Genomic DNA, 25,586 nt, shown 5'->3' with positions numbered 1-25,586 from the left:
CCCATTAAGCAACACTTTTAATGTCCTCCACTGCCCATGCAGCCGTACTTTCTCCTGGCATGAGCAGCTCGTGGTGCCCTAGTAGAGCAAGGTGGAGGTTTGAATGGTTTTATCTTCCTATAGTCCTGGCTTTTGCTGTCTAATTTTGTATTAAAAGACCCTATCTTCATAAATATATGCTTGTTAAATACATATTTACATTCTTATTTCTGCAAAAAGTGGGAGCGGCTGCAGTCCTTTCTAAGAGTGAACATGTTTTCTTTTCTTTTAAAACATGCGTTGTTAGGGCTGATTTATGAACAATGCCTGCTTGACAAAAATGAAGCATTGGAGTTCAAATCATGCTAGAATCCTTCAGCCTGTTCCCCTGAGACAATTACAATGTATATTTTGAATTTCAATTTTAACTCCAAAATTAATTCCTAATGCTTTATTGTTTGTGTTTCCTGCAAAGAATTACATGAAACAGCCAGACTGAATGAGACAGATCTCTGTGCCCCTAAGTGCCTTTGATGAAATGCTTCAAGATAGATATTTTCTTTTAGGTTTTGTAAATCGAGAGGAATACATGCAGTCATTTCAATCATTTTATCAATCCACGAGGAAATCACTCCATCTAGTTGTACAATGCAAAAGTAGGAATTGATCTGGAAGTGTTAGCTGTGTTATTTTAAGTAATGTGTAGATGTCAAGGGTACATAATATTTATTTTACATTCTTAAGATGTATTTTTAATAATAATTTAAATCGATAACTACAAAGGATCATTTGAACTTCTAGAAATAATTCTATCTGTTGTAACAGTGGTTAAAAAAAAGCACCTTAAAAACAATACTTAATAACAGTATTATTGTCCATGTACAAAAAACTGTGTCACTTCTAGCATCACCACACAGGTTTATAATTACTTACATACTCCCTAATAAATATATGCTTTAAATAGAATTAAATTGTCTAATTTTGGATGTGCTGCATATCATATAAAGAAATAATTAAGAAAGATTAAATATCTAAGAGTTTTTGAGTCCCTCCCTTTTAAATTTATAACGTTTATATTTATGATGTATTAGTTGATTAAATCTTTTATTTGCCTCCTACCTCTATTGTATTAATATTAACTGCTGTATGGTTTTACATTTAACTGTATATTAATTTATGCTAATGGTCATTTTGCACCCTGTAACGATAACCCTTACCATACCTATTCTCTGCTTGTCCTCGTGTAATGATCCAATAATAGCTTCTGGTCTTGCTCTCCTCCATCACTAGTGTAGATGCACAGGTAGTGTTGTTTTCCCTTTATGTGCACATGCTTGCCTGCTCTTTTATAACCTTGTTTTCCCTCAGACCTCCTCACTAATTGTGTTATCCCTTCTGTTTTCTTCTGCTCTCTTCTCCTTTCTACTCAACAGTGTTTCCTTCCACAGAGCCCTCTCATGTTTAAAGATCAGATGCAGCAGGATGTCATCATGGTGCTGAAGTTCCCATCAAATTCCCCTGTCACACACGTGGCAGCCAACACGCTGCCCCACCTGACCATTCCTGCCGTGGTCACTGTCACCTGCAGCAGGCTGTTTGCAGTCAATCGGTGGCACAACACAGTAGGTAGGTACTTACAGGGATGTTTCATTCAAATTTGAAGACCTTAATTGTGCAGCTTTAAATTCAAGTGCAATTTAGGTAGATCTAGGTTAATCTCACTCACCTGCCTGTGTACAAAAAATTACTGTTTTTTCTGGTTTATGTCAAATAATCAAAGCTTGTGTTTTCTCTGGTGTCATTCCTAGAAACATTCTTCCTAACAGCAGCACATCACCATGGCAGCCAATCGATCTGTGGTTACAGCAGGATCAGCCTTTGATATAAAGCTTTTCAGAAGAGTGGTGCTGTTCTTGACACAGTTGGTATTAATATGTCCGAGGTTTCAGGAAAACATACGGGCATGCTAGAGAGTGTACATCACTGTCAGCTGCTTGAGAGAGATTTCAGGTCTGTCCAGAGCTTGTCATAAGCCTGCCCCTGGGTCACCGTTAGATAATGTGGGATGCTAAGCACCTGGACACTGAACTATTCTGAAGAGAAGTTTCCTCATTTCCTCCCAAAAGTCCATCTGACAAGGTTGTCTCAAATTTCCCTACCAGTCCCTCTGCTCACCTCTCCATATTGCCACTAGGACTTTCCCGTCTCCTTACCTGGCCATGTAGGTGCTGAGGTTGTCCCACTTATTGCGAAACAGGTGGTGGGGCCATGAGGTATGTGAGGGAGTGAATAGGTTTCATTTTCTAAGGTAGCTTCCTGCTGCAATAGCCCTTATGCTGCAGAATCTGGAGACTTTGGGGGGTTTGTTACCACCTGGGAAAAAAAAGAAGGTATGTGGTGTGGCTCAGACTCAAAGAGCGTGACTCAGTAACTGGCTCAGGAACTTCATAGGGACTAGGCAAAAAAACCCTCCTCCACTCTTTACACACAGGAGAAACCCCTGGGCAGAGTAGATCCTCCTGGAGAGGGGGATTTGTAGCATTTAGGTTAGCTATGTCCAGTAGATATGAAGGGATTCTAGCTTACCTAGGGATTTCACTGGCTTAAATGTAAATGTCTCCTCAGTGAGTAATTTAAGTCAGGTGAAATAGATCCTACTTCTTATGCACAAGGCTGGCCAAAGGCTGATGTTATAAGCAAAAATCAGAGTAATTAATGGAAATTCCATTATAGGCGTGCATTAGAGGAATTATAAGAGCAAGTAAAGTTAATATCACTCTGAATTCTTGAATAGTAATATAAGATTTAATATTACTTTTATTCTGAATATTTCAATAATGTTAGTTTGAATATGAAATTTTGCATGTATTCAGAATGTACCTGTTCTCTGTTTACAAACAAACTTTGCATGGTGGTTTAGAGAATACGACAGGAACAGAACAAGATCACTTATTGCCTTTCAGAAATCCATGTATTTTTGGTGCTTCATCAGTTTCAACTTCATTAGATGTAAAAATGCTTTACCCATTTCTTTAAAATGAAAGGGAAAAATTTAGAAGGGAAAAAAATCTTAAACAAAACATTTTAAAAAATATTTTGTGACAGTGTCCTCAATGGAAGAGCCCAACATCAGAAATTATTCAGAGGTACAGAAACTGTCCTCTAGTATTTTAATACTCTTTTGACTAACACTGGTTGACTAATTCCTAATTAGTTCCCCTGGATTTTTCAGGGATGCTGCCCCAGTACTCTGCACCAACATCTTCATTCACGTCTCCTCCATTTGAGGAAGCTTTTTTAGTACTTGAGTACCCCTTTCTCATCCAGACTGTCAAGTGAGGGGAAGTCAAGATCTTTACCTATACTTTAGTGTGAAGGAGTAGAGGTTACTAAGGTTACAAGGTTGCAGCAGTCTGGATTTCAAGGGTTTCCTTAACAACTGTTATTTGAAGTCTTCTATTTTAGTAGAAGTTAGTTGATGTCCGTGACTGTTAGGTTTCAGTTTTTCATATATGCTGTTGTGAAACATGTCATGTCGCAAACATGTAGAATTGATGTCATGAATCAACCATGAACTAAATTTCACACCATTTTAAAAGCTCTGGTGTAAATTTCGATGAGAGGAATACTTTCTGAATATATTATAATAAGAAGACACAGGAAAATAAAACTGGAGAATCAAAACTCATTCTAATTATTTTCTGAACTTTTACATCCTGCCTAGTAATGTCTTTTATTTTGCAAGAGGCTGATCCAGGACAGGGCATCAATTTCCTACTATTGTCATAATATTATTTCAATAAATCACAGCTTTAGTATAAATAGGTTCATCTACAGACTTTTACTGTTGTGGGATATGTGTAGAGCTTCTAGGGTTTATACACAGCAGAATGCGTTTTCATAGCTGTCTCACAAGACAAGCAAATTAATCTAAGTTAATACCAGTAAAGATCTGTCCCAAACTGGTTTGGTTTTGAAGGAAGAGAGAGGAAGGAGGGATTGAGAAGTTCTCATAGCTTTTCAGAAGCTTCTCAGAGTTTTTCAGAAGATAGCAGGTCCAGCTGTAGGCCCAGTTTTCTTTTACCTCCTCCAGTTGCCTATTGCATTAGTAGTAAATGGAATTTATTCTCCATAACTCTGTATCTGCTCTTATGGAGGATGTTGTGCAACACAGCATTTCCTGACAAAAATTGTGTTTTCAGTTGTGACCATCGTGATTTATATGCTAGGGAAGGTGCTCAGAAGAGCCAAAAGCAACACTATCCATACATGAAAGCAGATAATGCCCTCAGACACATGGTGTGAATTTTGGCCTTGTCCTATGCAGGAGTTGGACTTGATGATCCTTGTGGGTCCCTTCCAACTCAGGACATTCTATGATAACACCAAATATGCAGCCCCTGATGCACATTTGAACAACTTAAGGACTGCTCAGGATAGAGCTAAGAAGAATAATTGCTGCAAGCTTATTGTAGTCCACAGTTTCCCAGATAAAAATTCTAGATAAATCCATGACAAGGTCCAAGTTTCTGTCACTTGCAAGTTTCCATATGTAAAAAACTTGTACAATGTTTACTCCAATTATTTTTATTTCTTGTTCTATTATAAGTTCCCAGTGCTCAAATGTAAAAAAAAAAAAAAAAAAAGAAAGTTTTAAAGGAGTTATTTAATGAATGTTTGTGGCTGTGGAAATTGTGATGAAATTAGCACTCATGCATTTATAGTCGCTATTACATAGCTGAAGAATTAACAAATGCATATTTCACTAGCACAGAGGAGGGAATTGTAAAAGATTCATAGAACAAGTCATAGTAAGAAGTTACCTTTTTATATATAATAAACCAATAATACCCTTTTAAACATAGAAAAATCATATAAAAATTTTAAACAACAAGGTTCCTATGCACTTTATTCTTCTTTTCACATGTAGGCCTTCGGGGAGCCCCAGGTTATTCTTTGGATCAAGCCCATCACCTTCCAATCGAAATGGATCCATTGATTGGTATGTCAAGATGAAAATGTAGTAATATATTTGAAAATAGAATTTTCAAGAATTATCAATTAATCTATATTTGTATGTTATGCTTCATTTAACATGGAAGATAGGAAAATAGTTATTCTTATCAGTTCTGGAGAACTAAAAGCATTAGCTATTGATATTGAAGGAATTACAGAAGTGCTATTTGTTATTAACATCACCAGCAACTGGTATTTAAGAAACAGTCAATTAAGTCAGTTATATTGTCAGCCCATATCTACAATTCTGTTCTCTTATCAGGTCACATTAGTAAAATAAAGGGTCTGGTAGAGTTCACATATTTTCATTTTTCACAGTCACCACTGTGTACATCACTGCTGACACGAATCCATTTCTCTTCATTCAATTTATGATTTGGATTGTTTAATCAGCATTACTAAATTAATAAAGAAAAGACTGGATTTTAAATTGATCCATGATTGTATTTTTTAAATAAAAAAATATTTGAGAAAGTGAAGTGTTTTGAGAAATAGCATCTGCTAAAACCATTAGAGTGACTGCAGGACTCATATTCCTTAACAGTCATTATTTCTCTTTAATTCCAACTGTTTGTTTTCTTGTTGCTTGTTTATATTTTGCAGTAGGCATATTTTTGAGACAGAAATTGGGGTTAGGGAAGGTTCTTAGAGACAATTTTGCAGCATTGGTAAGAAAAAGAAAAAAGCATTTTTAAACATCTCCAGATGACCAGTTCCTTTTTTGTCTGTGTCAATATTCACGGTCGAAAGATTTATATACAATTACCTCAGGAGAGTTAGCTTTCTCATTTTGTATGCTTCATTTGCTCATATAATGACAATGGTTTTCTCTTCAGATTTTCCTCTCAAAAGCTAGGGCACAACTATTGTGCCCACCTGTTCTGGAAATGCAAGTAATTTGTTATTCATTATCTTTCAGTGGATGGACATAGAGAGTCTGATAATTTAAATACGTGTTCTTGGAATGTATATAAATATGGTATTAACTTTTACAAGCAAATTTAAAATAGGGTGTTTTTGGTTGAGCCTCTTATTTCACGCATTTATGACCCATCTAAGTAGGAGAACCAAAAACAGGGATAGAAGAAATTTCAGAATATTATCTGCATTAAGTCGTGTTCCTATGTTAGGAGAAACATGTCTCTCAGAGTGAGTTTAACTCACCTAACTTCAATTAGCTGAAGTTAGTTGGCAAGATTCCTTCTGTAGCTAATGTAGATAGAGAAATCTCCCTCTGGAGTTGTCTAGAACATGGGCAGCCATTACAGCTTGAGATGACTTGCCATGTGAAGCAACGGCTCTGTCTCCAGTGAGTATAGAGCTGATAATTAACTTAGATAATATACTGAATTTTTAGAAATTTAATATTAGGTGAGAGGAAACACACCTTTATTGTATCGCCAAATCTTGTCGTGTCACAGGAAGCAAAAAGCACATTAGCTGGTTACTCCCAGTCCTTCCTACCAGCTCTGTTTGACAGTCGGGGTGGTGGGATTCTGCATGAACAATTCCTTTTCCTTCTGCATGCAGGAATTTCCAGATGGCATTACCTCTTTTAGCATTACTGCCCATGTGTTTAAAATGCACATTAGCTTTGAATAGCTTTGTTGGTTGAATCCTTATACCCAGTTAAGCGTCTGCGGGTATGGAGGATGTCAAAGTCACACAATACAGACTGGGATATTTTATGTAGAAGAGGTACCAAACAGCAGGAATTGACTTTCTGCAGTATTGTTAGCACTGCCTTAGTATTTTAAGTAGACTTCCATCACTTTCCCCTAGTTCAGTTTGGTTTTCACTTAAAATATTACCACATATTATGCAGTGCATCAAGCAGTTTGTAAGAAATAGTCATCTCCTGTAAAATCTTTTGTCTTATTCAAAGGGAAATCAGAAATCTCACAATAATTTTGTATTGCTGACACCCATATAGACAGCTCTAAGTGTTCATATTCAGACTGCTTACTCAACAACAAATTCACAGTTCATTGAAAGTTAAATGTATTCATTTTCTCCTGTAAGTGCATGACAGGAAGGTGTTGGAATGGCTTACTTGTAAAATGTGTTTTGCATTTCGTTACAGCCAATAACTCTGGTGTGAACAAACGGCAGATCACAGACCTTGTGGATCAGAGCATCCAGATCAATGCACACTGCTTCGTGGTCACAGCAGATAATCGCTACATTCTTATCTGTGGTTTCTGGGACAAGAGCTTTCGAGTTTATTCTACAGAAACAGGTAACCCTAAATACAACTACTTGTTTCTTCTTACGTCACATGGTGGGTGGTTGTCTTAATGCTACCATATCTGACCCCTGTGCGTACCCCTCAATAAATGATAAAAGGCAGTTTATAAAATCCTTCATTATTGTTTGAGTTTAATAGCTTTAACATGCTTATTTTTTTGTAAGATAAGGGAAGTAAAAGGAAATGGAAAGGTATACTAATTTTGTTACTGGTAACTTTTGCAAACCATAGTTTTATTAGGGAATCGACCACATCAAAAGGATCAACCAGAATTTTGTTACAATGTTTTCATGGCTGTATTGTTTCTGTCTCTATTTATTTCATGTAATATGGAAGCAGGCTGGATAGCCTGCTACTGGGAACAAGCATTTTGTTTCTTTGTCTGATTTTTTAACCTATTATCGTTCATTATATTGCTAAAAAATGATTGTAGTAATAGAAAGAAGGAGATGATGATCGTAGTAAACCTTAATTTGACATTAACATATACATTTTTAGTATAATAATGTAATATCATCATGTAAAAGTTCATGTGCTGTCTTACGCATATCATTCATGAAATTCACAAATAGTATTCTAACACCACTGCTTAAATACTGATGGAGCAGGAACTCCACTTAATATTCAGTGACTGCAGCACTGACTTGATTTTCAGAGATAGGGGTTAAGCTGTGGATTGACACAGAGCACAACCCTCAATAGGAACGTAAAAAAGAGAAAAAAAGAAGTTTTATATTCATGATTTTTTAATCTTCTTGTAGCATGTAGTGAAGTCTAATTAAAGGACATGAGGCAAAAATTACTGAATAGTTGTTAATGATATAGTTAATAATTTCTAAATGCTGTAAGTACTTTAAAAACCTGAATTTGTATCTCTTCGCACTCCCACCAGGAAAATTAACTCAGATTGTGTTTGGCCACTGGGATGTCGTGACTTGCCTTGCCAGATCAGAGTCCTATATTGGTGGTGATTGCTACATCGTGTCTGGGTCTCGTGATGCTACATTGCTGCTTTGGTACTGGAGTGGCCGACATCATATTATAGGGGACAACCCAAATAGCAGTAAGTATCCTGTAAAAAAACACCTTCCTGAGAGGTCCTCTGTCACATGTGTTCATCTTTAACATTCCTTCTGTCAGCTTCAGAATGTATTACCCAATATATCAATTACTTCATTTACAGGTTGAAACTTGGTACAAGAAGAGCACCACATGCTAAGCAATTCATTGAGTACTAGCCAAGAGAAAAGTTTAAACAGGATGTGCGTGGTAACGGATAATAGCATGGGAGTAATTTTTAAATTCATAATTGCCTTTATCACTTATAGCATCATGTCATCATAAGCTAGAACAAGATGGTTATGGCCTTTAAGTGATAGGACATATATCACTATATTTTGACTTTACTTTTCCCAGAATCTTTTTTTTGGCATTTTAACTTACTTCTTTTGTGCTACAGCGTACAATATCAGCTGCTTGCCTTTTCAAAAAAGGAAAGTCTCACATGCCATGGAATTAAACGAGTCTCTTTGAGAAAGGTCTTTCTATTGCAAGCAAACCTTTGAAGAAGCAATGTGACTGAATAAAAATAGAAAAAGATAAAATGTCAGGAAGAGTTTACATTTCATTTGCAGGGGACTAACTATCAGTGCTCTGCAGAGTGAAGGAGACACAATAACATTATTTTCTATACGAGGGCACTTAAAGTGAACTACTAATTTACAAGGTCACTTCATCCAAGCCAGAAATGTGACCACAGCTAAAGACAAGAGCAGTTTTGTACATTACCAAATACATTTCATTTAAAGCGGTTTCTGAATTCTGATTATTATTTTCAGCACAAGGACATTGCCTCTTTAGATAGACATGGAAGAATCCATCACTATTAGTTTCCATTTCTGCTTCAAGTAGTGACTGGAGACAGTTGTAGATCTGTCAGTTATAGACATCCAAGTGAAAGTATTTCTTCAACTGGATGTCTGGTAGAAAAGTGTTTTATTTGTTACAAAGTAAATAATTTGTTAATTTGTTGTTTTACAACAGCAGATTTTTTATTATGTTTTATTTTTCTTCCATTTGTCTACAAGCAGAGCAAAGGGGAGACAGATAAAAGTCTCTCTTTCTCACCTGACTTACTTTTGCTTTTATAACAGAGAGACAATGGACAGGGAAAAAAAATATGTGTTCCTATAACAAATTTCTCAAATTTTTATGTATATTCCAGGGCTTTTTTTGTCACTTAATTCTCAGGTAGGGAGAAATTCAGCCTGAAAAGGAATTTTATGTCAGGACACCATTTAGCTTAATGCCATTTTGCTTCTTTGAGTAACTGTGTAATTCATATCAAGTATTAGTAATTTCTGTGCTAAGAGTCAGAAACAAACAAACAAACAAACAAGAGCTTTTCCTTTGTTTCCTTTGATTATATGAGGCTTGGGCAGTCTTGCCATTAGCATCTCCTTACTGGCTGATACAAACTGCTCCAATTCTTTTGCAGATAGGTTTATTTTAGTTCTGATACCTTTTTGTCACCATGAACATATCTGAATGCAAGAAAATTGTATGTTTTGGAATGTCAGGTTTGCCCTCTTAGCTGTGTAACTTTGGAAGTGTATGATTTGGATATCTTTAATTTTATGAAAAGAAGGGATATCAATTAGCTGACAGCAATCAATGGAAACAAAACCAAATTGTATTATTTTCTCTCTGTCTCTGCCTCTATATGGATAAGGTGCTGTTTTGCTGAAGAAAAGGCCTTATAGTCAGATTAATGGGAGACTGTGCTGCAGATAGTCATGTCCAGGCAAATATAATCTCACAGACACCGGTAGCAGAACTCACGAAGATTAAATACCTAAATCCTCTGTGGTAGCTTTGGAATATATTGAGCAGATTTCTTACTACTCATGTTGAAGACAGGCTGAAGACTAATGTTGACAAACAGTGATGTAATTGCTGTGACTGCTATCTCTACTTGTTGGATTAAAGTTGCCATGGATATGCTAATTATGTACTAGTACTATACTATAACCAGAACTTCATGTGTTGCAAACATATCCTTACTAGCAGCTACTTTGACTTTTCAAGCACATACATCAGTGAGGATAGATCACATGAGTGATTATATGCCTGAGGGACCTTGCACCTTTTAAAACTTCTATAATTACTAAACCTTTCTGATGAAGTAGTCACTACTGGATTCTGTTCCCTACCATGAACAGACTTGATAGTTGTTGAATGATCTATTCCCTGTATACTAATTTTCAGGAGTGAAGCATTCTCAACAACCCTTATGAAAATAGGTTTGAAGTTTTACATAATTAAATCCACCAAAGTAGTTAACAAACATTTCCTAATCTGCTCTTCTTCTATACTTATTAGTAGAAAACTAGGCTTTACCTTGTAGGAAAAATGAAAGTGAGATGTTGACTGGAGGTCAAATCCAATTAGTTAACATCTTTAGAATGAATTTTCAGAAAGATGTAGATGATATTTTCAGGGGAAAAAAAAGGGGATTATTTTTTTTTAAAAGCTGTCATCTGGAGACACAGATAAGGTATTTTATACCACAGTCTAAGAAGGTGAAAAATTCAAAGATCAAAGTCAGGTATAGTAATTATCTAGGTTAGATGCTTGACTTTATAATGATCTTTTAAGCTGAAAGACAGTTAATTATCAATTTCAGCTTCAATGCCTCCAATTGCCAAAAGGAACTTCAGTTGTTTCAGAAAATGTTAAGGAGTGTTGGGATCTGGGGAGGGGGGGCCGGGAGCAAGCCCCCAGTCCTAAACGGTTTATGTAATTTAACATTTGTATAGAAAAATGTAGATGTCATTTCCTTAGAAAACACAGCAATCACAATAATTTATTTTGAAACACTCTGGGGCAAAACGTTGTCAGAATAAACTCCTTACCGATTCTGCTAAAATTTCATATTCATGAGTCCATGAGTTAGTCAGATAAAATCTTTACTAAACAACACATATGTCAGTAACCTGACCTGTTGGACTTCAGTAGAGCCTTCTGCTGAAATACCCATGTGGCACGTGCTCAGAGTGTGACCTCAGCTGTGTCTGTGGGAAATACACAACCAGCTCTGGTTTAAAGAAGAGAATGCAGAATGCATCTTGGATAAGACTTTTGCAAGTGGCTGCTCCAGCGCAGTAGCTGAAAACTTGCCTATGCAAGAATAGTGAGCTTCATCTTATAATTTTAAAATAGTTTTTCCAATCAATGCATTTTTGAAGTTACTACTTTTATTCTACAATAAGTATCAAAAAGGAGTTTCTGGTTCAGTTTACACTTGTCACAATTTCTTGACACTTCACACAATTGCTGTGAGAAGACTGATATATTACTGGATTTTAAATACAATGTTTTCCATAGAGTAGCTTTCAAAAATAGCTTATAAAACCCCTTCTGGTTAGAATGTATGTCCAGGAAATGCGAGATTAATTTCTTGGCCTCCAGAGGTTGGGGGAATTCAAATCCGCATTCCCATATTCACAAGCATATGCTGACTATCAGGCTATAAACTAATGTGGGAGGGACCCCCTGTGAACCTCCAGCTTTGCTGGAAAGTGAAATTATTTTCTCTGCTCTTGTTAATGGATCATATATAACATGATGACTGGATAGAAATAGAGATAAATCAAGAAATCAGGAAGCAAAACTGTGTACTTCAATGGTGATGTGTAGGGCAAATCTTCTTGTACTTTCGCTGGTCCAACAAAAACTGGTTTCAGGGCTATGCACTGGCTAAGCTCCAATAGCAGGGACAGAAAATGTCCTTTTCCAGCCTAGACTAGAGGCTGGTGCCTGGGGATGCTCCTGGGAAGTGGGAGGTGTGGCATGAATTCCTGTAGGCCAAAGGGCAGTTGAATTCAGGTTTTTATGTATGTTTGAGCCTCCCCTTATTTCTTTATTTTATTTATTTAGCCAAAATTGCCCATCTGAAATAGGTAATCTAAATCTTAACCATATTAAGTTGGTGACTACATTTTATAAATCTGCTGCAGTTGAGAGAACAGTGAGAGGAATCTGTTTTCTCTTGGGAAAACACAGCACATGCAAAGGACATAGTTTGCTTATTTTAATTCTTTGAAGTGATCTGGCAAATGTAAATCTCTGCAGTTGTAACAGACTGAATAGAAAAATTATTGTGATGGAGTTTGACAATTTGTGTTTTGATTTTTTTTCTCTTATGATATATAGGGATTTGTTTTAGCTGAGAGCTAATTTGTATACAAATTTCTTCTCACATAGTAACTGTATTAGTCATCACGAAAAGAGAGTACATTATATGCCCTGAAGTTCAACATGTATCGTTATAGTTGTTTTATTTTTATATTTTATGATTGCTTTATTGAATGTCTCCTTCAAACAAGTGACTTTGAAAATGAGAATTATCTCTGAGTCTTTGAACAGATACCAAAGTAGATGATAGAATTGCAGAAAAGTGAGGGACAGATGCTCTCATGTGAAAGAGACACAAATTCAGAAACTAATTTGGAAGTGATAAAAATTAATTTGCACACTTTAATTGGAATCAGACTCCTGCATGAAAGAAAGGAAGGGTAGGCAGCTTGTGCTAAAAGCTGATTGAATTTTTTGTCAGGTAGCTACGTTGGACTTGGCCGCTTATCCTCTTGAGTCTTTCCATGCAATATATTACATTCACCCTCTGACTGGTGTTCTTTAAAAGGATCAATGCTATTTCTGTTTTGTCCCTAGAGCCTGAAATTTCATTGATCTTGGGACTTGACATTTCTCATTACCTATTGTAGCTTCCAAGAGGATGGTCACAAGAGGTGTGAGAGTTAGCTCTGTTTTTTCTAATGGGAACTGTGCTGACCATTGGAAAATATTGTGTCTATCAGCCCTAAACTGGGTTTGTTTAGCATTATAAGATGATCCTCAGAGGTGCTAACAATTCATCCTGTCCCAGTGAGTGTGTTCTGTATATACCTGAAATGGAGGGTAAGCACTAACATAAAGGATCTTCTTCAAGTTAACTGGCACTTTTTTTTTAAATCTGTTATGAAGTTTACTTTTATGTCTTCCTTTCACATAACATATTTTTGAAACCATTTTAAACTGTGAAGATCGCAGGTTTTGCGAGTCTATATATTGAAAGAGTAGTTATTCAAAACTCAGAGTATTCACTTATTCTTTTACATCGCTCTACATTTTAGTCCCAATAACATGCCCTAGTTTAACCTTTAAAGGGCAGCAGTTTAAAAATAGCCAATGCTGTGTTCCATATCAGGTGAACTGCACGACTCTCTGAAGTTCCTGTGCAAGCACATTGGCACACATGACATCTGCTTGGCCCGTTTAAAGACTTCTTATGGTACTTGTATGTTTGTGCAATTTAGGTATTAGTTCTTAAAAGATGGTATCTTAGCACAGTTCTGCCACAGTAGAAGCTCTTTGAAATCTAGTGTGTAATTTTTACTGGCACCATCTCTACTGTGGTAACCAAAGACATCTCTCTCCTAAGACTGCTATGCAAAGGTAAATGAGTCAATAACACACCTGGACTAGTGCAGTTCTAAACAGCATTTTATCAGCAGATGTCTGTGCCCATGCTTTGCTGTGTCCCCCATGGGGGCTGTACGGGGCAGGGTGTACAGCACCTTGCTGAGGTTCCAAAGCCATTTAGTGGAAGAAATAGGAAGAGAAACTGCAAATCCTTACTCTTCTCTCCTCCACTCTATTTTTCCTTTTTGGGGTCTGGATAGGTGCAAGGTGCAAGTCCACTCACCTGGGAGATTTGTCTCTAGATAGATATATAATCCTGCTCACATTCCTCAGCAAATAAACCAGTTCTGCCAGAGATGAGAATATTTTTAATATATTAATATTTTTTTCTGTCGGTGATCTTTTCTTTTACAACTATTGCTCCCTTATGTTGTGGATGTTGTTGCTGGCAACTTCATATTTTGAAATATTCCTGTTTATTTGCCTTATCCTTATTGTTTCGTCAAACTCCAGGATGGGGGGTTTTTTTCTGATCATAAAAACTGGAGAAGGCTTTTACATTTTCACTTCCATGAAAGCCATACTATTTTCTAAGGTTTGTTTTGTTTTTTTTTTTTTTTCTGAAGAGTATCCTCTAACAGTGCTACTAGTAAAGAAAACAGTAAAGTAGATTATTTTCAGCAAATAATTGAGCCATAGTCTTGTACTTGCTTCCATCAAATTCAGAGATGAAGTAGAAGCTGAAGTTTGCCTTTTGCTCTCATGTTTCTTTATACAGAAGATTTCTAGATGTGTCCCCATAGCAAATTGTACATAATTCCTGGATAAGGACAATATCAGACAAATTGTAACACTGTATGTTCTCTTCTTTTTTTTTTTTTTCTTTATCATACGAGAACACCATTTGTTCCAGAAGAACCTTACAATACTATTCAGCATTATACTTTTCAGAGAGAAGGGACGATGTACTTTATTTTGGACTTTGTAGAAAAACTTACTCATTTGGAAATGCAAAGTAGATTATTTTTTCTTCCTTCTGCTGTCTAGTAATTTGGTTCAAAGGTGCTCCTTTGGGGAAATTACAGGGAGTTTACAGTGATTGTATCTCAGTTCATAGGTAGGTTATTTTCACCTACAATTCCTTCAGAGCTGCAGCCTTTGACCTCTGGCTGCATTCATCAGTGGTGATGTGACAGTGACAGAATATTTTGCTAGATTTTGAATGATTCCTGGAGTCCACAACTTCTGTTCTTAGCAATAAATTTAATGTGACTGAGGTTCTCTTCCCCATGCTACAGCTTTTCCTGTAGAAAGTATCACTGCATACTTTTTCTTTGAGCCCCAAGGGGAAAAAAACATTTTCAATTACTGTTGAACTGTTACTCCTAATAATGATATTCCATTATTCATTCGTATTTACTGAAAAACAGTACTCGAAGATCTATGTTGCAGGGCCATTGTTTCTTATAATCATTTTCCATTAAAAATCAAAAAGTCAGTTAAATATGCTTGGTTTATATTTTCATGATATTATAATATTTACCTAGGATGCAATGAGGAAAATATCCTTTGGAAAATTGCATTCTTCCTTTTCCCTTAGAAAAGTTCTAACCACCTAATGATTTCAGCCATTCAGCCTTGCAGTCTGATGACACTACTGTATGCCACCTCTGAGCTTATGCCAAGATGACCCTTGAGTATAATTTCTCTTTTTTCCAGGAGGACATACAGAATTAAAAAAAAAATAATAATAATAAAAAAAAAAATAAAAGAGAGTATAAAGTTCTGGATTTAGTTGAATAGTTGAATTGCATTTTTTTTCACTTCTCTGTCATGCACTTGAAGAAAAGAAAACCTCAAATGGAGATGGGGCTCTCAACATTAACATTGCTGGGGAAATTTAAAAAATCTAAATCTCAAAATATACCTAATCTTTGATGATATACACAAAGCATCTTTCTCTGTTTCTTCCCACATCCATCCTTCCCTAGCAGTAAAGCCCAGTTTTCAGTCCACGTCTTCAGTTTCCAGATCAGAAAGATTCTTTTTTTGCAGTCTAGATTAAAGATTGGGAAAGCAGGATTTGTTAGGGTGCCTGCTTTCATTAGAGATAGGAAAGTGTTAATGTGTCTGTACAACGCGATGATAAGACTAGGTAGATTGACCTACCATGTACTATTGGATCCAAATTGAAATCCCTAAATCCATGGTTGGTAGTTCTCAGCTGTTTCAGAAAGATAGTAAAATAAATGGAACTATTATTAAAATTTTTATGACAAGAAATGTTAGGATTTGGCAAGAAATATTGTAGATTCACCCTACATTTTCAACTGTATACATTATACATTTACAACTATTGTTGTATACAGTTCTAGCTACCAAAATTTTAAGAAAGAACTTCGAGTTACACAGGCACAGAAATGGGCACAGAAATGCTACAATGACTAATAAATGTCAAACCCATCATTTCAAAGGATTTAATATGAGTTTGGTTTGTTTAGCAGAGTCAAAAGGAAAGACTGAGAGGACTGATTTATTCTGTAAATACATGGGTGGGAGTAACACAAGAGAGGGAGGAGGCCTGAAGCTAAAGGACAGTGCTGACACAAGAATAAAGGGAGACAAGTTAGGCAGGAATAAATTCAGGCTGAAAATCAGGATGTTTCTCTCCTTTAGAGTAGGAAAGGTCTGAAACATCCTTCCAAGCTGCATACCCAGATAACAATTTCATTGATTTATTAACAGGTTTATATGATGTGAGTGTCCGCAATAAAGAAGACTAAATTTGTTAAGCCACAAAAGTGTATCCAAGCTTCCATTCCTAATGTGTATCTTTCAGAAACCCATGCAATATTGCTGAACTACTCGGGTAGTTCCCTTCTTAATTTGTTTTAGTGTTTAACTGTTTTTCCAGTTAGGAAACTTCATTTTATTGCTAGGTTGAAATGTGTGCAGCCATTCACCCATTGGACCTCACTGTGCCATTAGCTGCAGGATAAATTTCTCGGTTATCGGAGATCTTTTACGCCAGTGACCCCCAGCTGCTGTTGTTAATTCACTGCTTTGCTACCTCTGCAGTGAAGAAAGAAAACACTTTAAATACTGTGCAGCCTCCTGTCTTATTCTCTGTATCAGCTGTATGACCCTCTTTTATGCTCATTTTGTAAATGCGGTCTACCATGGCAAGGTAGCTCTCTACTCCTGTTTGCTGTTCTAGGGCATTGCATTGAAAGTTAATGTTGAGGATGTTTTCCTTTCTGGCTCCATAAATCCTCCTCTGCCGCATGGCCATCCAGAATAGAATCTCCTCTCCAGTGAGCAGCTCTTGTCCTTGTCCAGGAGCGTCAACCTTCCACCTGACTGAATTCAAAATAAATAAAATAAGACACATTTTGCTACCTTTTCACTTAACTAGGCAATGCAGAGAATGTTATATAATGACTTTCTTCATTATGCAGTTGCCTATAAATTTTTCTATCAGTTTTATATACAACCAAATCTTACCAGCAAAGTTTGTATATTATACTGCAGGTAATGTTATTGGCTAGTATTCGATCAAGAATCAATTCCCAGCTCCTAATTGAACACTCTAATTTGCAATGTCCCGATACGTAGCTCATAGCAGATACTTCTATATGAACAAAAAAATTTAAGATCTGTTACTGAACGAGCTTTTGTGCCATCCATGTTGTCCGCAGTCAGTTCCATATAAAACAGGTTTATATTAAAACATTGTATTACTAAGACAAATATACTGAAAAAATACATAGAGGCCATTTTAACATAGCCATCTTTATCAGCTGTACATGTCATTCTGTCAAAAATAGATATGAAACTTGCTTGACAAGACTCCCATTCAAGTACTGACTGGCATTAATGAGATTTTTGCTTCCAGTTCCTTGTTGACATAACTGTGGATTAACCATTTTGTTATTTTGCGTGGGATTGATGTTACAATAATTAATCTGTAGTTTCTTAGGTTATTACTTTTGTCCTTTTTAATTCTTTGAACTACACTGGCAGAGCTCCAGTCCTTTGGAATTTCCCAATTTTGTATATTCAGTATGTGCTATTATTAGAAGCAATAGAAATGTTGCTGTTTGTCATATAAACACTCCACAATTTCCTACTTGTTTGAACCCAAAATAAAATACATTTCATTCCTGAATATAAAAATAATAATATTTGGGGATTAGTCTATCCTACTCTTTAATAAATTAAATGTGATAAAAATACCCTGGGTATCTGCAGTGATATACATAAAATTATGTATACCCAGAACCATCTTTAGATAAAATTTTAATCTATAAACATTCCATGTGTCTCTGAATCACTAATGTCTATGCAACAGTAGTATCTTTCTAGTACAGTGCTGTTCCTCCTCTCTTTTCCTACGCCCAGTTTCATGGAACAAATTATGATCATTAATACAGGAACATCCCCAACTCACGCTACTGTTTAGGTTCCTAGCAGAAGTCTAGAGAAAGATATGTTCAATAGCAGACCTTTACATTAGAGCTGCTTTTAATACCACCACACTTTGTGTTCTTTATCTGAAATACACATTTTCAGTATTTTAAGGTCATAAAGCAGCGATGTATTGTTATCATTTGTGTATTGTAAACAACATGCAGTCCATAATTTCTAAACCAAAGAAGTCTGCTTTTTCTTAATGCATTAATTGATGCTTTGGGAAGCTGTGCTTATGAAACTTTATGATATCTGAATGTATTTTGCTCTGAAACCTACGTATGAGATATTTAAACACACTGCACGTCTCTTTGATGCTTACTGATTTAAGGCAAATTACAGCAAAGTTCTTTTGTTGATGAACGGGGTCTAATTTGGCGTTCCTTTGTTTTTTCCTTTTTTGTTTGTTTGTTTTCCTTCTTGTGTGTTTTAAACAGGTGATTATCCAGCTCCTCGAGCTGTTCTAACTGGTCATGACCATGAAGTTGTCTGCGTGTCGGTCTGTGCAGAGCTGGGACTCGTTATCAGCGGTGCTAAAGGTCAGAAATGCTTTTATAATTTAAGTCTTCACATTTTTAGAGCCTTTTTAGCAGTACTTCTCAGTCTTTCCTCAAGTCACATATACATTAATTATCCAAAGTCTCCTCTACTAAGATGTGTTGTAATTCTAGGGGAATCTGCAGAAGCTTACTCTGAACATTATTACTTACTATCTGTACTTTAGACACAAATAAAGTTGATCATTCCTTCCAGCCATCAGCCTGTGCTACTATTTCCCTCAGATCTGGAAAAGTAGTTGATAAAAATTTATACAATAATGACATCTACTGATTTTTAAGAAACTTGTTGATAGAGACGTATTTAGGGGAGAGTCAGCTCCAAGTTCTCTGCCCTGATCTTAATTGGGTGGCAGTTTGTAGGATTGACTTCAGCCTCCTTGGCAAGGCAAGCAGGCTCAATTTGCTTGCACTTGGATTTGTGGATGGTATTTCATCCAGTAGTATTTTTTATAGTGGATTCCAAATAATTAGGAGTTTGCAGGTTTGTTGTTACCTCTCTTCTAAAAAATTCTTTGAACCATCTGTTCACACTTTCTCCCTGTTACTCATCTATGGGATCCAGAGTCTCCAACAATTGCTAATATAACGTTCAAAATACCTTTTCAAAACTGCAGCCATCTCCTGTATAACTGGTAATCAATGTAAATAAAGCACAACCTCAAGGAGTGTTTGCTTCATCTTTCCTTATTCTGTTTCACCTGCATTTGTTCCATTTTACCTGTTCTGTCCACTTTATCCTTTTTCCCCATAATACCATGCTCACTTTTTTTCCCCCACTACCCTCTCTCGTTCAGCTTCTTTTCTTGATTTGGCAAACCGCATGTCTTTTTCTGGTTTTCCTATTTGCCTTCCCCTCCTCCACCTTCTCTCTCACTTTCTTTTGTGATACGTTATCTCTTCTCCCTTCTTATTTCCTTTCTTTATATTACCCTTGTCCTTAAGGTTCTTCTTCCTTATATATCTTCCTTTCTGATTTCCACTCCACCTCTACGTCCACATCCAGCTACTTGCTTTCTCTGTCTACAGCACTGCCTATTTTATACATGCACATGGATATCATTGTGCTCCTTTTTAAAAACATTGCTGCTTCTGAGGGTAGGAAGGATGCAATGCTCATGCTGTCTGCTTTTCCGCACAGCTGAACTCCTGGGTTATTGCTGAAGCTCAACATTTCTTTTCAAAGCTGAGTGTGAAACTTTTGAGTAAAGGCATTTTTTAACAGGAAACCCTAGTGGGTCATTTAGTCTCATGATGACATACTACATAACAGGTTTAGGCAAAGTCAATACATTTATTGAAATAATGTACAGTGATGGTGAACCTGAAGTTTTTTTTTCTTGCAGCATTGCTATTTCTTATCTTTTAAGGCAGCTTTATACACACTGCCATAATAGTCTATCCTTTCCAACTATCCTTTTGCAAATTTCCACTTATTAGAATAACTACTTCATTAAGCTTGTGGTGCTTTGGTAACATATATTTTTAGAGATAAAGGTTGCCAGAGGACCAAAGACTTCTGCATCAAATCCCAAATATGTTTGTAATTGATCAAGAACAATGGAGGACCAGTCTATCTCTTGAGTTACTCTTCCCATATTCTTCCTCTTCAAAGTCAGGATGAAAACCATATATAAATGCAGAGAGAAAAATCCCTTTTTTTATTGCTGTTTTCCATAAGATGTGTATTTTAAAGCTGCTGCTTCAGTTTCTTTCCCTTCCAGTCCCTTTCCAGTGTCATTTCATGGCAGTGCTGTGTTGCTGTGCTGTCCTGCTCCCAGACTGTGGCACTGCGACAACACATGCATCATGCCAGAGAACCTGCTCAGGTGGGGAGACAGCACATATAGGACTCCTCTGAGAAAAATCCCCTGTGTCAGACTGATGTTTGCATGTTCTTGTCCAACAAGCCCAAAAGAAGAGCAGTCAGTCTGTATGTCTTTACAGTAGCATCCTAAATCAGAGGGTTTGCTTTGCCTTTTCCTCTCCATGACCAGTCAGCTGAGCCAAGGTAGTGGCAGTTTGTCAGTATGCTTAAATACACTTTCCTTTTGAAAAAATCTAATATCATAATTATTCGAAAGGTAGAGGCTTCACTTCTTACAACATTCTGGCACAAAGCTGAGACTCAACTATTTGAGAAAATAAATTAATTCCATTGCAGTTATATCCCATGGACGCAGTCAGGATTCAGGTCTCTCTGTGTAAGGCTTTATGCAAGCAAACATGAATAAAAACCTGTACCAGAGGACTCACAGATGAGTGCACCGATGCTGTGATGCGTTCTGCCTGGGCAAACGCAGCTGCTATGTGAATTTCAGAGAAGTTAAAATGGCTTAATGTGAGGTGGCTGAGGCTGCCAGTATGAATTTACTTCCAGGATCATAAGCCAAGTGTACAAGGAAAAGTTTACTGTGCTGTCCAGGAGTATCCTGTGATTCATAAAAGAAAACATTTAGTATTTCCCATGTCTCATTACATTTATCACAGAAGAGACTCTTTTCCTTAGTAGGAATACTGATCTCACTTTCAAAAGAGCTTTTCTTATAAATCTTGAAATGGAAATAGCCTAGTTTTGTATCTTAAAATGTACATTCTATATTTCATAGCTGTTTTTTTCTTTCATCAGCAGCAATACAAAGACATTAAAATCTCATATTAAAATATCTCTGGAGTAAATGAAGTTATAGCGATCTCCTAAATTCCAGACATCATAGTAACTCTGTTGGCTGTCAGATGATGGCCATTGTTGAAACAATTCAGGACTGAAATCTATGTATGTAATACATTAATTGGGGGAGAGAACCTACAGGAACTGCCATTGTCTATAGGAGAAATATGCAGTGATATGATTATATGCCCACTGGGAATTGTTCCTTCTAGCTACTGATAGGGCCCCATCTTTTTAATGTGAATGGGCAGGCTAAAGAGCACTCATCTTGTTGGAGGAAAGGAGTAAGACTGAGGCTTCTGAATGCTTGGAAAGAGGAAAGAATATTTGAGAAGATAGATCAATGGAAACTCCTACCAGTTTCAGTAAATAATAAACTACCACTTTTAGGCATGTTGTCTCTATTTTCTTAATATGTTAGCTCTTGCATTTCCTTTTCTGTTATGTATTTTAAATTCTTGAAGCAAACATTGCACCTTCTTATATCTGTGCAGGACTGATGTGATATAAATGTGTATTATGCATTGCCTTTGTGCATAGCATATATAGTTTGTATAAGCAGTAAATGTATGATATATTGTGTTTTCATATACAGAAGGTCCTTGTCTGGTACACACAATTACTGGAGATTTGCTGAGAGCCCTGGAAGGAACAGAAAACTGCTTGTATCCTCGTTTAATTTCAGTATCTAGTGAAGGTCACTGCATCATCTACTATGAACGAGGACGGTTCAGCAATTTCAGCATTAATGGCAAACTCTTAGCTCAGATGGAGATCAATGATTCAACCAGGGTAAATCTAAATGCAAACAAACATTTGTTGTGTCTTGCCTTTATTAATTAAAATAAATTGAATTTATTTGCCATGTGGTTTAAAGGAAATCATGTATGTAAATTGCCACCTCCTGGTTAAGTCATATTCAAACACAGACCCTCTCATTTCTGTCTCCAAATGCAAAAATGAGCTTGAGCTTTTCCAGAATAAAGAAGAACAAATTGTTTATGATCCCACATGATTCCTGGAATTTTTGTTTGGAATTAAATTTCAGTGGGAAATATGTCTTTAAAACAAAACGCTCTGAAAAGAGTTCATTCTTCATTTATTAGCCAAGACATGAATTCGTGCCTTCAGGGCTCTGCTCTGTCACTAGCATTTGAAGCAGCATTAGGAATGTAGATCGCTGCTCTGCCTCAGGTGTTAGTGATGGCACCGAATATTGTAGGACAAACATAGAAATGTTATGTCCTGAACTCAAGTCTTTTTGATTATATATTGTGTTTAAAACCACACAACTGTTTTATTTAAAATTTGGAGATCCAAAATTTTTTGGTTTATTTTCCGACTGGGGAGAAAGAGGAGTGAGAGCCTTTTTCTTCAAATTTAACGTCTCTACAACAACAACAACAACAAAAGCATATAAGTTAATTACATTTTTGTAATACTAACCTGCTTCCATAAAATCTCACTTTGTGTTTGGGTTTTGTCTTTTTCTGCTGAAGGCCATCCTCCTGAGCAGTGATGGGCAGAACCTGGTGACAGGGGGAGACAATGGCGTAGTAGAAGTGTGGCAGGCCTGTGACTTCAAGCAGCTCTATATTTACCCTGGCTGTGATGCTGGCATAAGAGCTATGGATCTGTCTCATGATCAGAGGTAAGTTCGTCATTAATATTTGTGTGTAAGTAATAACATTGTATAAAGTATACATCTCCATGAACTTTAAGGTGTGAATTTATGGTATGCAACCATTAACAGGGTATGGTACAAAACCATTGCCCCAGGTGTTATCGTGTTGATTTATCTGACTCAGCATTTTTCTGATCCTTGAGTCTCATAACATTAAGGTGAGGTCTTACAACACTGAAGTCAGTAAGCCAGAGACTCAGCTAGCAAAATATGAGTAAAATTACATTAACCTAAGAACATAGGAATAGTCAGACTGAATTGGAGTGCAGTAGTGCCTATTAACCAGTGCCTTAAAACCAATTACAAAAGTTTGTGGTACGTTTCTGATTTTCAGCTATGCAAAGCTTGAGGACACCTTGGGGTTGCATCTAAACTATAATGTATAGTATTATCAGTGGATCTATCCATGCGGAGTGAGTGTGGTCCTTTCCTTTGACCATGAGCAATGGGGATGCAGCGTACAAGCCTAGATCTTTGCAGTCACTGCTGTGGCACTAAAATGCACACTGTCAATGTAAAAAGTATATGAACCTGGTCCCTCAGTCTTTATTGTAATGTGATTATAACGTAACCCTATGTGTTGCATTTATGGAGGGTTATGAGTGGATTTGCTTTTTACATCATGCATCAGTATTGTATTTCTTACTAATATACAAACTCATGCAAAGAATTCATAGGACATTGGAAAAATCATACAGCATTCATTTCAGTTTATTTTTCTTACACTTTTCAGCATTCCTGTGCTATGTATCCATTTTATAAAGCAACACAAACACCTATAAACAAAATGAGTACCTAATTTACTCATGTATGAGGAGATGATTGAAACAAGTTTTTTATCTCAAACTTAGTCTAATAGAACCTTACTGGTAAAGGCCTATTTGCTTCTGGAGCTTCGCCAGTTTATGCGTACAGAACTATGCTCTGTTTGAAGAGATTTATTTACTCTGCAAAAAAAATTCAGCTAGCCTATTTTCTCTATCCCTTATTGTAACACCAAGCTGGGAAGCCCCAGCTGTGCAAAGTGCTTTAACTACTGCTTAGCTTTAGTCACATAATTATGCAGAGAATGGCTTTTCTATGATTTGATAGAAGTGGTGATAGACATCTAATCCAATTTTAAAACTCGGCTTCCAGAATTAGAGGATATGTGATAACTGGAAAATCACCTCAACTGTTGCTACCAGAACAATGTAAATATGGGGCTACATTTCAATATGAAGCTTTACAGGAGCACCAAGGTGTGATCAGCTTATGATTAAGGGATCAGTTTGGTTGTCTTTGCAAAGGCATCTCATTCTGTCTGGGATATCCAGCTGATGCCAGCTGCAGCCCCAAGTGCAGAGCACTCCACAAGTCCTGTGTTGCAGCTGCCACCCATCATAAGCACATCAGCCATCGTGGAGCACCTCCAGTGGCACAAGGTGCCTAAAATTAGGCAACTGCATTCTAAAGCACCTGAATGAAGGTGTTTTGGAATAGGTGTCTTCAGTGAGCAACAGGAATAAGCTCCCATAATAACCGTGGCAGTTTACTTTCTACAGCCTAGAGAGTCTAGAGGACGACGAAGCTCATCCTAAAGCATATGGCCAGTGACTTGTAGAGGTTGGTCTCAGGTTGTGCTGAGGGTGCTGATCAGGGCCTAATGCAGTTGCCTACCCATAGCCAGTTAGTGCTGCTTGCGATGCCTCAGCGGTCTGAGGTATGTACCTGGGGTAGCACAAATGACAAAGGACCAAGAGAAGACACATACCCGTCTGGAAAGGCAGCTGGAGGCAAGTCAGGATATACAAGAACACCTCAAATGGCATAGATGCTTTTAGCTATGTGAAAGTGACTGAATGGATCTCTAGATTTCCTTTGACCATAATGGGAACATAGAAATCTGACACCTTCAGATGGTGTTGCAAAAAGTACCTTTTTCTTTTAGCTTTTTTACTGTTTATGGTAAATCATTGCTCAAGAAGGTAAAAGAGGATCATCTTTTCTGCCTTTTCCAGAACTCTGATTACTGGCATGGCTTCTGGCAGCATCGTAGCTTTTAATATAGATTTTAACCGGTGGCATTATGAACATCAGAACAGATACTGAAGCAGAATGAAGAACTGAAAGCCCAGGTAAAGCTGAGAGCACAAGTGCTGCAATGAAAGGTGTAGTCTCTGGTGGAAAACCACGTCTGCATTGACCTCCGTTGTACATTCCATTACACCCAGCAATAGCTGTACATTGTAGTCAGCAACCATTTTACTTTGTGTGTTTTTTCACAACTGAACACCAGCTGCTGAAAAGCAAGCTTCTATCATGTAAATTATATGAATTAGGAGATGTTTTGGTAATTATTTCATATATCTTTGTTTATTGAGAAAAGGTAGTAGGATGCGCCACAAGAGACTTTTGAAAATTCTGAGGAACTTTGTGTCCAGTTGTTTCAATGTTTAGGCTTTGAACCTAACATGCATCCCATCTCCAGCCTCTTTT

General features: G+C 36.8%; 1 protein-coding gene across 4 annotated transcripts in view; it reads left to right on the top strand.

Moving 5' to 3' along the window:
• Nucleotides 1–25,199, top strand: part of NBEA (neurobeachin) — a gene marked incomplete at both ends in the record, with an annotated part of 484,059 nt that extends 458,860 nt beyond the window's left edge. For all 4 annotated transcript variants that reach the window (XM_080363323.1, XM_080363325.1, XM_080363322.1 and 1 more), the window contains 8 exons: nt 1,413–1,605; nt 4,910–4,981; nt 7,079–7,234; nt 8,136–8,306; nt 18,634–18,735; nt 22,020–22,216; nt 22,924–23,075; nt 25,109–25,199. In XM_080363323.1, coding sequence (XP_080219449.1) covers nt 1,413–1,605; nt 4,910–4,981; nt 7,079–7,234; nt 8,136–8,306; nt 18,634–18,735; nt 22,020–22,216; nt 22,924–23,075; nt 25,109–25,199 — 1,134 coding nt within the window. The remainder of the gene's footprint in view (nt 1–1,412; nt 1,606–4,909; nt 4,982–7,078; nt 7,235–8,135; nt 8,307–18,633; nt 18,736–22,019; nt 22,217–22,923; nt 23,076–25,108) is intronic.
• Nucleotides 25,200–25,586: the final 387 nt, after the last annotated feature.

The sequence above is a fragment of the Nesoenas mayeri genome (assembly GCF_963082525.1).
Source record: "Nesoenas mayeri genome assembly, chromosome: 1".
Classification (NCBI taxonomy): Eukaryota; Metazoa; Chordata; class Aves; order Columbiformes; family Columbidae; genus Nesoenas; species Nesoenas mayeri.
Note: the sequence above shows the minus strand (reverse complement) of the source record. Positions and strands in the feature narration are given on the sequence as shown.